At 30.0% G+C, this 14816-nt stretch overlaps 1 protein-coding gene across 1 annotated transcript; it reads right to left on the bottom strand.

Moving 5' to 3' along the window:
- Positions 1-605: 605 nt before the first annotated feature.
- LOC107444499 (uncharacterized) lies at positions 606-13673 on the bottom strand. Its single transcript, XM_087159936.1, has 2 exons — positions 13508-13673; positions 606-2749 (listed from the first exon to the last, which is right to left on the bottom strand). Exon 2 carries the CDS (start codon positions 2735-2737, stop codon positions 2327-2329), a length of 411 nt encoding a protein of 136 aa, XP_087016062.1. The 5' UTR covers positions 2738-2749; positions 13508-13673; the 3' UTR covers positions 606-2326.
- Between the last annotated feature and the right edge of the window lie 1143 nt (positions 13674-14816).

The raw sequence follows: 14816 nt of genomic DNA, 5'->3' as shown, positions 1-14816 counted from the left end.
TTAAGCCAATATTATTTGCAATTTAGGAGCTCTTGGGTTATAGGATCATCTGTGGGTGACTGCATTTCCGAATTGTCGCCAACAGGAGCATTCTTCACTAATGAGCGATAATAGAAGAATTTTTATATTTCGATGTATTGTCAAAAAATATTAATATTTAACAGTATATTACTATAGTTTATTTCGTTTTTATGTAAACAGATGTTTTCTTCACCCATTTAAAAACTATCAGCACACACAATATCATAAGTGAATGCCACGATTTGCCCACGCTAATATCGCTTGCAGGTATCCAAGTGATTTAGTTGCAGTAATTTTTACTTACAGCAATACCGTCATGAACAATATATCGCACCTTGGCAAGAAAAGTGACAAAAGTCAAAAAACAGTAGTTTTGAGGTTATGTCAATAAAAAATATGTATGACTCGTAATTTATCCAGCTGAGGGCAGTTGTGTCAGTTTTGTGTCTATTTCCGAACAAGTTTTATAGTATTCTTTGATTTTTCTCAAATGCTGCATTTTAGAGTAATGACACTGTTCTTGTCGGGGTGCGATATAATGCATATTTTAAACCACAAAAAAGATTTCAACAACAATTCATATCTGATTTTTTCTTCTAAAATTTATTCATAATGGGATGTTTCAAGATGTAAGAAAATAAATAATTTTGTAATAAAAAAAATTATGTTACTATTACTATTCTCTCAAAATTGTAATAAAGTATAAAACAGGTAATGGCGAACATTTTCAAAGAACTAATATTGTACCATCAAACATTCAAGATAAAAAAAAACTAACTAAATTTCAATACATTGGTTTTAGCTTGCACAGAATTGAAATGATGCAACTTGGAAAGTAAGAAAAAAAAATTGTCTTGAAAGCTTATTAAAGAAATTAAAATGTCTTTATGCTTTTCTCTTTGACAGAACAGGTTTGCCATTGTAGTGGTCTTCTATCCAGTTTTTGCACTACATAGCATTGTGCATAGCATGGAAGATTGAATTTACCTTCTTTAGCATTCGCATATCCGTGGAAAAGTTGGAGCATTTTGTGTTCATAATAACAGAGCCAATACTCGAAGATCAGGGGAAAAAAAATTGGAATATTAATAGCAAATTGCCACTTTCCAATTAGTGTTTTCGATATGGAAATGAATTTAATTTCCTAACGATGACCGTTTTCACAGGAAGAATATTACTCCAATTAATAATCAAAATTAAAACGTATAATATAAAACTGCCAATAAATATAATCTGTTTTGAAGTATTGATAAGGTTTTTAAATGAAGATATTCAAGAAACTCTTGGTGGCTTCAAATTGAGTGTTTTGCGCTCCAGAATAACAGCTCTGACTGAAAACACACTTCCCGCATCTCTGTAAAATTTAGGACATTTACGTTCGAAATTAAAACCACTGTTTCCCTTGTAGCTGCAATGTCAAGAGAACAACTTTCCAATTATTGCTTATGCAATGGGAATTGTTTCGATTTTAGAACGATGGGGATTATAGAAAATAAATATAATACTAATCAATCAAATGATATAAAATAATAAAATTCAATTTGAAGCACAGATTCGAAGCACAGCAAGCAGTAGATAAGAAAACCTTGGTAACTTCCAATCTAGTGTTTTGCTCTACAGTTAACACCACTGACAGATATCAGATCTTTGATGACTTCGAATGACGGAAGTCACTTCACGTAGCTCTAGAAAATCTTGAGGTAATATGTTCGAAATAAAAACCACTGTTAGACTATACCACTGTAAACATTTCGCTTTCATATCGTAAATATTCTCTTTTCCTTTTTTCTTGCTATGCCAAGAAAGCCGCTTTCCAATTATTAGTTATGCGATGGAAATTAATTCGATTTTAGAACAATGGCCATTTTCAAAGATTATTATATACCAATCAATAATCAAATGAAAAAAAAAATCAAATAAATAAAACTGTCAATAAATAAAATCCATTTTGAAATACTGAATATGTTTTTAAACTTAAGACATTTAAGAGAATCTTGGTTACCTCAAATCTAGGGTTTTTCATTTCAGAATTACGGCATTGACAGACTTCTCACATCTCTGAAAGAGTTGGAACAATTATTTTCGAAATAAAAACATATTTGACTGTAAAAATCCATGTTCTAAATTGCAAATCTTCATTTTTTCATTGTTGCTAAGGTGAAAGGGAGGGGAAAAAATGATCAAAATGGCTATTTTCAGAGAATGAATAATGACCAGTTCATAAAATTACACAAGCTAACTGAATTTCGATGCAAAGCAGTCAATAAATAAAAACTTTATCGAAATTGCAATTATGAGAAGGTATTTAAGTAAATCTGGTGAACATTTGTTGTTTAAAAGGCACTATAATTTCTTTCAGGGACGTTTTAATCATTCTTTGAAGAACTTCTCCGGCTATTGTGGCTTCCAATCCAGTATTTTGCATCCCAGTAAACAGCGTTGACAAAAGACGAAGTTTACCCATTCCAGGAAAACTTAAAGGATTTATAATCGAATTGTCAGAACCACTCATTAACGATGAAAATCTGGTTGTTGATTGCATATTATCACCGCTCCATTGTTGCTGTGGTTGTAAGGAGTTAAAAGACTGACCGCCAGACATAAACTGTGGAGATATGCGTGCAGATTCCAATATGGGTATAATAGCTAGTACGATAATGAAGAGCATTTTTATAAACCTGGCAGCCGATGGATTCTTTGCTTGAAAAGATGTCATCTTGACCACAAACTGAAATTGAAAACAGTATGAGACATTAGATGATTATAAAATATAGTTTTTTGTTGAAAGTAAATTTGATAGGTTAAATTTTTTGATTTTGTAATTTATGTTTTTTTATTGTTAAAGTACAGGAAAACTGATGTTCTGTAATCACCACTCTTTAAATATTTTTAGAATTTTTGTCAAAAATAAATTAAAAAAAAGTATGCACATGAAATGTAAAGGGGAAAACAATGTTTTTAAAATCTGATGAATCATTGAGAAAGACAAGAATTAAAAATATCAAAAATAGAATGCTGGAGGAAATAGAGGAGCTGGAATGTGATTATTAGGAACACGTCTTTTCCAGTAGTCAAATTGGTTTTGATAATTTTAATACCGCCTTCTTCAATAGCGATTCTTCAAACTTTGTTTCCTTTCCTAGCTTAAATAATAATTTTCTTTCTCTTAATGCATACTTTTTGGACTTTATATCGTATTTATATTTTATCAAGAAAGCGCGACCAAGTTCATTTTCTTAGTTTATTTTAGTTCGTTTTCTTAATTTATTTTATATCTTATACTGAATTGCAATCATATAATTTTATGATGCTAACAGAAATTTCCAATCTAATTAATACTCATGCTGAATTACAATAATGACTATAATGTAAGCATCAGAAAAGTACACTAAAACTACAATGTTACAATGTAGAAACCATGTAGGGTGTTCCGAAATGACCGCCCTTATACATATTACAAATTAAAATAAAAAATGTATTTGCGTAGGGAGATTCAAATTTATGATTAACTGAGGAACAAACAAAAACGCTCAATAGATCTGTTGAATCACTAAAGAGGAGGGCAGAATGAAAGTTGTTTCTTTTAGGAGGAGACTTGGAGGTGTTTTTAACTTTCGCCTTTCAACATTGTTTTCTCCATGAATAAATAGGTTTCGATACATTCGATCTTGTTTTCTTCATTAGTGAATCTTTAGATTTCGATAGCTTATATTTCGTAGATTAGAAATAATTATTTGCCACTCCGAACATGCATACTTTTCTTCATTTTTAAGTATGATTCTAAAAATATATATTAAGGGTGGTTATTAAGGAACACTCTGTATTTTAAAAAAAAAATGTATTCTAACTAAGCTATTAAAACGGTGATACAAACTAAGTCTGGCGGGGAAAAAAGAAAGGAAATGATCATTGAGATATCGTGGCACCCCATGTTATATCTAAAGAAGGTTAAACCTAGGCCTATCTCACATAAAAGCGCTTTGAAATGGAAGTGAAAGATAAAAATCAGTCAACTAGTTAGATTGCAGCCTTAATTGAAATAAGCTATCCAATTCGGCATGCATTCTGGATAAGCCACTTGGTTTAAGTTGGAATAAGTAATGAATAACCTTGTTCTTCAATTCAAATTCTCAAGGTCATTTCCACTAGAAATGTCTAGAAGGAGTTACTCTGGCAAGTATGTCTTTTAAGTTTTCAGACGCTTACATTTCTTTAAAGTAGTTAGCAATTTAGAAAGAACTATATAGGTAGTTTTTTTTGTGTGACTTAGAGCAATAACCTTCTAAAAGATTACAAGCATTCATGAATAAATGAAAATGTAGTTTGTAGATGTGTGAAAAGTGGGAACAAGAACGTTTATTAGTCAAGAAATTAGCATTTTAACCTTTAAAAAGTAAAGTTAAATTGCGTATACCAATTGGGTTAACGAAATGAGTGATTATGACGAAACTAATGTAGATAAATAAAACTATATGACGAAACTAATGAACTAAAATGATTTAGTTTGAAATTAGAGAAAAAGATGTTTAAAATAAAGTCTTTTAAACAGAAAATTTTTTGTCTTAGAGAGATAGTAATTCTACAGATGTTCAGATTTTTTTTTGGGGGGGGGGGATCTATCGTCGTATCAAAACAAAATAAAATTTTATTGTTGGAATTATGGCCTAAAACCGATTTTTTTCCCTCCATTTTTAAATTCTTATTCAGTGCAAATTCAGATTTTTAAAATTTCGATTATAAGAAGATAGGCAGCCAGATTAAAGATCAAAATCGTAACAGCGAGAAATAGAAATTAAATTGTACTGACATGTTTCTTTCAAACCTGGGCTAAACGCTTTACAGCTCAAGAAGCAGAGTTTCAAAACAAATCATAAAATGTTTTTTTATTTATATATAAAGAATATTAGTGATAATATCAAAGCGTCGAATCGAAGGGCTCGTGTCAACAGTAATAAGCCGCGCTTTTTCCATAGGTGACATTTCTATACCTGTTTCTCAGTATTGTTTCTAGATATCATTATATTTGCCTTAAAACCTTTGCTAAAGTCAAAGGATTCACTGAGTATCGAAAAACTAGAGGCAGATGTACTACTACATATCCAGGGTAACAAATCAAACTGTATGATGAACTATATGTGTTAAAAAAAAGTAAAAAAAAGGAGAAACTAAATTATTATAGGACTCCATTTTTGTGAAAATATTGATTAATTGAATATCAAATAAGTTATTAATTAGAATTTCCTGGACTATATGGATTAAAGTAGGAAATTATTTTGTTTTATTGGAAGCAAAATAGTAAGAAGGCTGGCTAGCTTGTGAAGAAATTCAATTAATTCTATGTAGTAGTTTTGGCTTTGTGCGCTTTCATATATGGATAGTGAAAAGCAGAATATTTGGCATATTTTACTTCTTTATTGTCAAGAAAATATGTGGAGATGTGTGGAGCCAAATCGTGGATAAACCAGAGCCAAAACATTATAAAATTTCGATCCGGCAAAATTTTGATTAAGATGTACGAAGATGCATCAAGGCCAATTTAAGCTGATAAAGACATTAACTAAGACAATAAAGGCATTAATTAAGATTGGCAAATAGCTTGTGAGATTGCTAAGACATTAAATTTAATGAATCATTTAAAAAGCATAAGGTTTAAAAGCTCTAAGCTCAACGTTCTTAAGGTAAGAAATTTTTGCCGTCGCGTCGATGTTTGTAAACGCTTCTCTGATGTCACGAAAATTTTAAATTTTTAAAGCGTATCATCACTGGCGATGAGAAATGGATTGCCTACAACAATGTAGTGGTTTCTACAAAAGTGTTTAGACGGTAAAACATAGCAAACAAATAGTTTAATATAACATAGAACAAACATAACAAGGAAGAAACGTGGCAAAATATTTCAACAAGTACAGTATATGCAAAGCAAATAGTTTATGTTCCTTTTGATTCTTTACTTCAATTAAGGAGGTTTTTTTGCCATCAAAGAACAAAACGATTACGCTTCTGTCAGAAAGATGGCAGAAGGTATTGGACCAGAATAATCAATATATGATTCAATAAAATATTTATTCACAGTAAGAAAATCGCCTTTCATTTTCATTAAAAAAAGAAATTACTATCCGAACAACCCAATAAAATATGGGTAAAAAGGTTGAGAACAGTTTCTATTTCAGTGTAAGTTTTGATTAGTTGCATAATTTATTAATTAAAAGAATTTTCACAATAACGCGAATTGGGGAATAGTTTTTCTAGACTTTTCTTGAAAGCAAAACTGATTGCAATTAAGACGTGAATTATAAACCATATTTCTTAAAACAATGAAAAACAAAAGTTCGGAAAAAAAGTGAGCCCAATTTCTATTCCGCTGAAAGCTTTGGAAAACGGCGATACGATTGCTGCTGAAAGTTAAATGAAGGTTTTCAGCTGTGTGATTTTAACTGATTTATGATGTTAACAAAAACGGAGAAAAAACGCTTCAATCAAGGCTACTACTTTTACACAATAAAATCAATATCTCTTTTTCCTCCTTTATTCTTTCCTCATTCAGTTTATAAAGTTGAGGAATATGATTTTATCTCGATTAAAATGTTATACGTAACTGAAAAAACAAACATTTGAGAGTTATCCACGGGCCATTTTACTGTGTTCGTTTTTTACCCAAATTTCTCATTTGCACAAGTACAATGGAAGTTTTGTTTTTATGTTTACTCTTGTTTTGTTTATGATGTTATGGTTATGGTGATTTCATTGATCCTTACTTTATATATGCAATTATACCGGGTTGTTAGGAGCAAAATTTGAATACTCTCCGAATAATGAATAACAAAAGGATAAAATTATTAGTAAAAGTTCTCATTTTTCTATGAAACAAATTCCATGCTGAATATTGTTCGCATTTATTAGCTCTTAATTTCTTTTTGTTCGTTTTCGAAGAGGCGAAGTTAACATCATTCATTCTTTCTGGAATTTTGTTTTTAAACAGTTTTTGTCTATTTAGTTATCGGTGTTGCCGCTGTGACAGTTGATCGTTACAGAACCCTGGATATAGAATATTTTTTTTTGCTCTCTTTTGTTATTGTTTGGTCCTTTGGTTGCACAAGTACACTTGTAAACAAAGTTACGATAAGGAATAATACGAATGAAAGAAACAAAACAAAATATGGGACATAAATTCTTATCTTAACCGCCCAGAATAGAATTTTCTGAATTGGTTTCCTCTGGAACCTAGAAAAATTTTAACTTTTAAAAATTACCACAAGTAAAATTAACTTTTAAAAATTAAAACATATATATATATATTTGTAGCTTTTTAGAAAAACTTTATTTTTTGGTTCTTTGAAGCTGCGGATGATATTAATTTAGAGTTATTAGTGTTCGAACACTTCTCAATAATGGTAGTTGACAACTTTTTTACAAATTACTGCAAACATATTTAAGACGCTTTGAATTTTTTGCCCTATTCGAGACTTAATGTACAACAATATTAGTGTTAATTGAGTCATAAAGATATCCTAGTCACTAATTGTCAACTCCGAAGGCTTCCCAGCGTCCCACATGGTAGTTCAAAAGGCATTGGTTCGGCATTGAGGTTCAGATTGGTCCATTGCTAGCAGATAATAATTCAGAAGATTCAATTACCAATTCAAAAAGATTCAATTACCAATTCAAAAAAATTCAATTACCAATTCAAAAAAAGTCAATTACCAATTCAAAAAAAGTCAATTACCAATTCAAAAAAAGTCAATTACCAATTCAAAAAAAGTCAATTACCAATTCAAAAAAATTCAATTACCAATTCGAAAAAGATTTAATTTTGACTTGAGAAGAATTTTTAACTCGAATTTTGTTTCATTTCTTTTATTCTATATTCTTCCACTAGTAAGTTCTGTGGTGGTTGATTTTTTAATTTCTTAAAAAGATATTTTGTGGCAAGGAAAAAGTATAAAAAACTCTATTCATTAGTCATTATTACAGAACGAAATTTTTATAGATTAAAATTTCTCGAAATTAGTTTACCTTAATCTATTGCTTCACAAGTTCCGATATTTGATTTTTAAAATTTAGTTATTTATTTTTAAAATGTTTATTTATATCTAAGCGGATTCTGCAAATATTGATTACAATTCCTTCATCTAGTTAATTATAAAATGTTTCGGATATCAAATATTATAAATCTTTTTTTATTATCTTTAATGTAATCTTAAGCGAAAGTTTTATTCAACTAATGTTCTATGACAATTCTCATTTCAAAGTTCATAATACATAGATTGAGATAAGATTTTTCTATAATTGGCAACAACATGAATTTTTTTTCGAATTATTTTTCTTAAAAAACTATTTGTGATGAAGCATTTTAAACAATTAATCGCAGATAACTAAATATTCGTCAAACGGCCTTTAAACTTTTACAAATTTTGCGAAGTCAGATTGCTATTGTAATACTTCAATTTATTCAAAGATTGCAATTGTTAAATTTTATCGGTTATATAATTAGATGTGTAGATTGCAAATGATACTTTTGTTGATACGGTGCAATACTACATAACTTAAAAACTTCAAATTACGAAAGCGATGGAATAAAAAAAAAAGCAATTATTAGTTCAAGTAGTAACTTAAAAACTTTTAGAAAGATTTTTGTAAGTGGTAGGGAAAGAAAAATTAATTAATTTCAGGCAGAAATTTGAATGTTTTAAGACGAAAAACAATAAAATATTTATGTTGTAACAAAAAATATTTGAACAATAAAATTGTTGTGTCGTTGTAGGTATTGTTTTTACAGTGAAAAATACCAGGGGGACTGATCCGCGTACTAAAATGCAAATGCGGAGTTGAAATTTGGCACGAAAAATAAAAAATATTCTCATTCGTTAATTTAACGATATTTTTTTTTCGGAATCCCAATTTGTTCGAAAGTTTTCGGAATTTTAAGTTATTTTATTTTTTATTTTGCTTTCAATATGGAATATTTATCCATTGTTGTAGAAATATTTATATTTCTCTTTCGAGATGTTTATGTTATAAGCTCATGTTTGAGTTATGTCAAAAGTAAAGATTATGTCAAAAGTAAAAAAAAAGATTAGAAGTTACCTGACATAAATCTTAAAATTTTTATCAGCGTTTTTAAAAGCATAAAAGACTCAAGATATATAAACTGTTTCCCGTTATATAATAAAATAATTTGAACTTGTATATATTAAAAGATTATCATTATATATTGTTTAAAATAACTTCTCATTTATTGTTCACAAATGTGTCACATTCTATATTCCTAAACATTTTTTTCCAGCACAGTTGATTATTTTTCAAATACAAGTAATGTTCATTTCACTAAGATTGACATCTTAACAAAAATTCTCGTTCATAAATTATAATAATTATATAAAACAAAATGTTTTTTTCAAAAAAATTATTGACTTTTAAGCTAAAACGAAAATCAAAGATGAATGAGAAGCAACTACATACTAAGGTTAGAGAGTGTATCAACCTATTATTTTGATAAAATTTTTGTAAAAATAAGTAAAAAATTTCCTTATGCTACGCTTATTTGTTCGATATAAATAAAAGGAAACCTGAAAATAGCGTGTTTTCAATTTGTAGTTTACGATAGTGATAGCAGTAGCACTGAAAATTAGTTCATTAGGGTGAAACAAATTGTTTTATTATTTTTATTTACTCTCTCAGCTCGAAGTAAAATATAAAGTTTTAACGAGATAAAAAGTTCAGAAACAATTTTTGTTTTGATTGATATTTGTTAGTAATTTAATGGTTTGATTGCCATCATTATGACCGCTAAGCGTCATCGAAGTTTTTTATTCCTTGTTCCTCAAAGCTTTTGTTTCTTATTAAAACTTCCTATTAAAAACTCTTTCCTGGTGCTCCTACAATTACGCTCCTTAAAGCTGACAGAAAATCGAATGAAATTAACAATCGAGGTTTTAATGAATTACTAAATTTTATGAGATTGTATTATTGGATAATAAATGTGAGCATGTGCCTATGAAAAGTTCTTGCATCCACAATTCGATTGGACCGATAACCATATTTTAAAATCAGCCAGCTGCATGCAGTTGTTATGGAATGTCTGAGAGATAAAATAAATTATGAATGTTTTCAAAGGCTCTTTTATTCGAAATAATTCCTTTTGAGCCTGAACTCTTTGACGTAGACATTTTATGGAACATATTTTCCATACTTCTCTTATTATTTTGAATTAATTTAGGTCAAAATAACCGAAAAATATTTAATTTAGAATTTTAATAATTTATGAAATGCACCGGCGTCTTTGCTTTAAAGTAAACTTAACAAAACACGGCTCCCTTTCAGACAATATTTTTCGAATTTGCACTTTATTTAGATCTAAGAGAAACAGTTATTAATGATTGGAATTTCTTTAATTTTTAAAATCAATTATTGATAAATTTTTGAATGTGAACGAGAAAAATGTTTTTCTAACTATTTATTATTTTTGATTTTATGTATTAGTTCAAATATAATTCCGATACTCTAACAAATTTTTTTAGTAACTATTAGACTGTTTCTTATAATTAAAAAATAACAATATAAAGATATTTTTGCTTATAATTTGAGCGATGGAAAGAATTTTTTTTTTAAGAATTAAAAAAATATATATATATTTTCGCTTGTAATTTGAGCCACAAAAAGAAACATTAAACACGCACCGGTGTCTCATTTTAGTAAAGGGCTAAGGTTTCCAGTATCGCCTGTTAATAAACCACTCCTGACCATAAGTATTTGCAAACTGCGTCTTAAAAAACGCTAACCTAATGGACGCACACAAAACCTTGAGTTACTCGAATACGTAACGGTTACATATAATTTTATGTTATACAAATATTTGTATATGAATTGGATATTACTGAAGTTCAGAAGGTGTTAATCATTACCTAGCTAAGCTGCTGAATGAAACTAGGTTATTACGGTAATGTGCCCATTAACGGTTTCCTCATCGTTAAAGTTCAAAAGTTTGATTCTCTTATTCTGATTTAATTATTTTGACTTTATTCTTCAGATATCAAAAAACAAGTAAATGACATGTTTATTTCATCAATTGCAATAATACTTTAAATCTTTTGATTGGTTGTATCATATTTTCTCAAGTAATTGACGATTGATTCGATTATCCAAAGTGTTGATTGCTCGATTGTAGCCATTTGGTTTTTTAAACAGCGAAAAATAAATAAAATTTTGCTGATTGCGTACAGTAACGTTGCGGTTGTTCCTAAAAAGACCTTATTTTCACTTTAACAAGTGCTTAATAGACAATTTGCAGATTGCCTGGCAAATGATGTGAAGATTATTTAGGTAGTTTTATAATTTTATAATCGTCGTTGAACAGCCGACCCAATGTTCGGGTTTACTACTTCTATTGTTCAACTCGGTAGCCTTGTCATTTTGAACCCAATCCAGAAGATAAGGGTACTCCTGGATCAAGTATTGGGATAAATTTGCCTTCGTGGAGGACTTTTTGATGGAACTAACCCGCATTTGCGTTACTTGGAGAGGAAGACCACGAGAACCTCCCACGGTTAGTCTGATGGCAAGGGGACTCTAACCCATGATCCGTCGCTGATTCGAAAACTGTTCACCTGCACATTGCGTAGATAATTTGTAGAATAATTGATTTCATAACTATACAGATAACACATTTATTTTATAGGAAAATATCTTGAAAACAGGAATCTCACATAAAAGGATGCTGAAAGGAATGCCAATTTTAAAAAAATGAAAATTGTATAATATTGAGTTTTCAGAATATTTAATTCTTCAAAATATAATTTTATTAAAAAAAAGGGAGATTTAACATAGAGTCATCTATTTTTAACCGTATTGCTAAAAAAACTACGCGTTGTAATAAGAGTAGAATTCAGCCGTCAAACTTGTTAAATTAGTAAGAAGTTGACCGCAAAATTTTGATTCATCAAATGAGTAAATTATGAGCATTATATACATTAAAGAATTTATAAAAGAATGCTCATTCTAACATCAGGTTTAATACCTTTAAAAACACTTTTTTGCATTCAATTCAAAATTAAATACTCTTTTATTTTATCTAAAATGTTTATTTCTGAACTTTTAAAATTTCCAAATTTCTCTTCAAAAACCTTAATTTGGTTTCCTTTAATATTAACTAAATTTCTGCTTTATGTTCGGAAGTAATTACCAATAAGAACTCGTTATCTTATAATCAATCACCTTGTATGTTTAGAAATCTTAGAAATAATCTGCGGGGAAGAAAAACAATTCTTGCTCATTTTCTCATAGGTAAATTTTTGTCAGCACTTTAACTTAAAAAATAGCTCAATCTAATTCACTGATTATTTAAACGTACCTTTTAATAATTTTTTTTTTTTGGATCACATAGTATTGTTTATACTTTTATTTCTTATAATTATTGGTAGAGAATGTATATCATTCCCGCACTTTTATTATGTTCAAGTTTCGAATTTTCAAAAATTAATAGTAATCCTCATTTATTTTCGCTAATTGTAATAATTTTTGCTTACACTTTTAAGCTTGAAAATAACTAAATGTAGTACAATAGTTTTGATTTTTTGAGATCGCACAGTATTATTTCTTACTTTCATCTCTATTTTTTTTACTGTGAATATTTTTTTTTTCAAAAATGTTTCAACAATTAATATTTAACTACTTGACTATGTGTAGCGAATTTTTTGTTCTTTTAAAAACTTATACGTGAAAAACTAATGAATTTGATTTTTAAATTGTGTTGTATTTATTCGTATTTTAAGTACATACAAACACCCAGTTAAGTTTTATATACCTTTTAAAATACTTACATTTATGTGCACACGTAGAATTGAATTGAATGATTAGTTTAATTTCTTAAGGACCGGATGCAGCTGTACTGCACCAAACTCAAGGAATGTAAAAATTGTAGTCATTAGTTAATTTGTGCAAATAATCAAATTAATCTTAAATTTAAAAAAAAAATTGAGAAACTTTGTGTGATGGAAAAACAAAAAGAAAATTAAAAGTAAATCTTATCATACGCTAATTTATATAAAAAATGCAAACCTTTTCATATTTACTTCCGTTTACTTCGTAACATTGCCAATAAAAAGCTCACGCACTTTTTGGTGTGTTTAGCACATAAATTTATTAAAAACAATTTTTTATAAACATTGCTTTAAGCCTTTCAAGCTAAAAACAGTATTGAAACTTGCTAACTTTTCAGTTCATAAGCAAAATTAATTTCAAAGTATTAATTTAAACAGAGCAATATATACTCATAGGCTATAACATAAATAATATCAGACACTAGGTTAATTTATTTTGATTTATTTATAAATGAAATATTTTTAAACTTATTTAGGTTGTTGATGAAATTCATATCGAAAGTTCATAATAAGAAAATAGTTACGCATTATAATTAACAAGCATGATTTCTCAAAATAATTTTGTCACAAAACATAATATAAAAGCATAATAACAGTTTAGTTTCACTTACCGTTTTTTTTTATTGAAAACTCTAAAAACGCTAGAACTTACAAAAATTCAAACGTAATGCTACACGAGTCAGGGGCATTGAATTGTTTAATAGATGCACTTCCGGTGTCTCAATTTCATCGATTTGAAACCCTTTACAACGCAAGTTGTAAAGTATCGGAAGTAGAATCGATACTCGATTAGATAATACCTTTCCAAACTTCTGAAATCTGTATTACGTAATAGATTTCCCTGGTCGCACGGTTTTGCCGATCCTTTGAAAGCTCGGCTGAGTGGAGGTAGCGGGTTCGAAACCCACCGCATAACTGGCAGTATCTTTGTGATGTCTTTCTCTAATTAATGCTATCGGTTCTTCTGTTTGCCAAGAACTTATAAGCCGTGCTTTGTATTTCTACCCAAGCCTATATATGAAATAATATAGTCCCGCAGTGGTCTGATAGTAAAGACACGGTTCCCAATAGAACACCGAAATCACTGGCTGCGGTCAATAAGCAGGTGGATGACCACTTTGATCAGCCTGCGTAGGGGGACCAAGGGTGCGTGGTATCGATCCTCGTTAAACTGTTCTACAGTAAAATGTTCGACTTCGCGCACAGGTCGTCGAGCTACCAAAGGAGGGGAGCCATCCCTTCTACAGAGGCTCAAAATTGCGATTTCATGTCTTCGGATCATCCTCCGGGATGTTTCGCAGGCCGTTGCCAATTGCCCATTGTGCAGCGCTAGTGCGACGTAAATTAACAACAACAACAACAACGTCGCACTAGCGCTGCACAATGGGCAATTGGCAACGGTCTGCGAAACATCCCGGAGGATGATCCGAAGACATTAAATCGCAATTTTGAGCCTCTGCGGAGGGGATGGCACCCCCGCTTCGGTAGCCCGACGACCTGCGCGCGAAGTCGAGCACTTTACGGTAGCACAGTTTAACGAGGACCAATACCGCACACCCTCGGTCCCTACGCAGACTGAGCTAGTGCGACGTTAATAAAGTACCTACCTACCATATGTAACAATAAATAATCAAGAAATATTCCGCATTGAAGTTCTAAATTAAGGACTAGTATGTTTTTTTTAAAAAAAATTTTTAAACGTTTTTGTAAGTGCTTATGTTCATGAATGAGTTAGGGATTAAACCTGAAACCGTCTTCGTCAGAGTACGTGATTTCAGACTTAACACCATCTTGACTTTATTCTCAATCAGTCATTCATGAATTGTTCATTCATAACTGCAGGATTGTGCGCTCCATACAAAAAACGGTTCTCAAGCTCATGTCAAATTGAAAAAGTGGCCACCCTTGATGAGTGATCTC

This window comes from Parasteatoda tepidariorum, chromosome 3 (assembly GCF_982258835.1).
Source record: "Parasteatoda tepidariorum strain Cologne lab strain chromosome 3, Ptep-v5.0, whole genome shotgun sequence".
NCBI classification, from domain to species: Eukaryota; Metazoa; Arthropoda; class Arachnida; order Araneae; family Theridiidae; genus Parasteatoda; species Parasteatoda tepidariorum.
Note: the sequence above shows the minus strand (reverse complement) of the source record. Positions and strands in the feature narration are given on the sequence as shown.

Coding starts and splice junctions, on each gene's coding strand:
- LOC107444499 (XM_087159936.1), bottom strand. CDS start 2,737: ATGACATCTTTTCAAGCAAAGAATCCATCGGCTGCCAGGTTTATAAAA.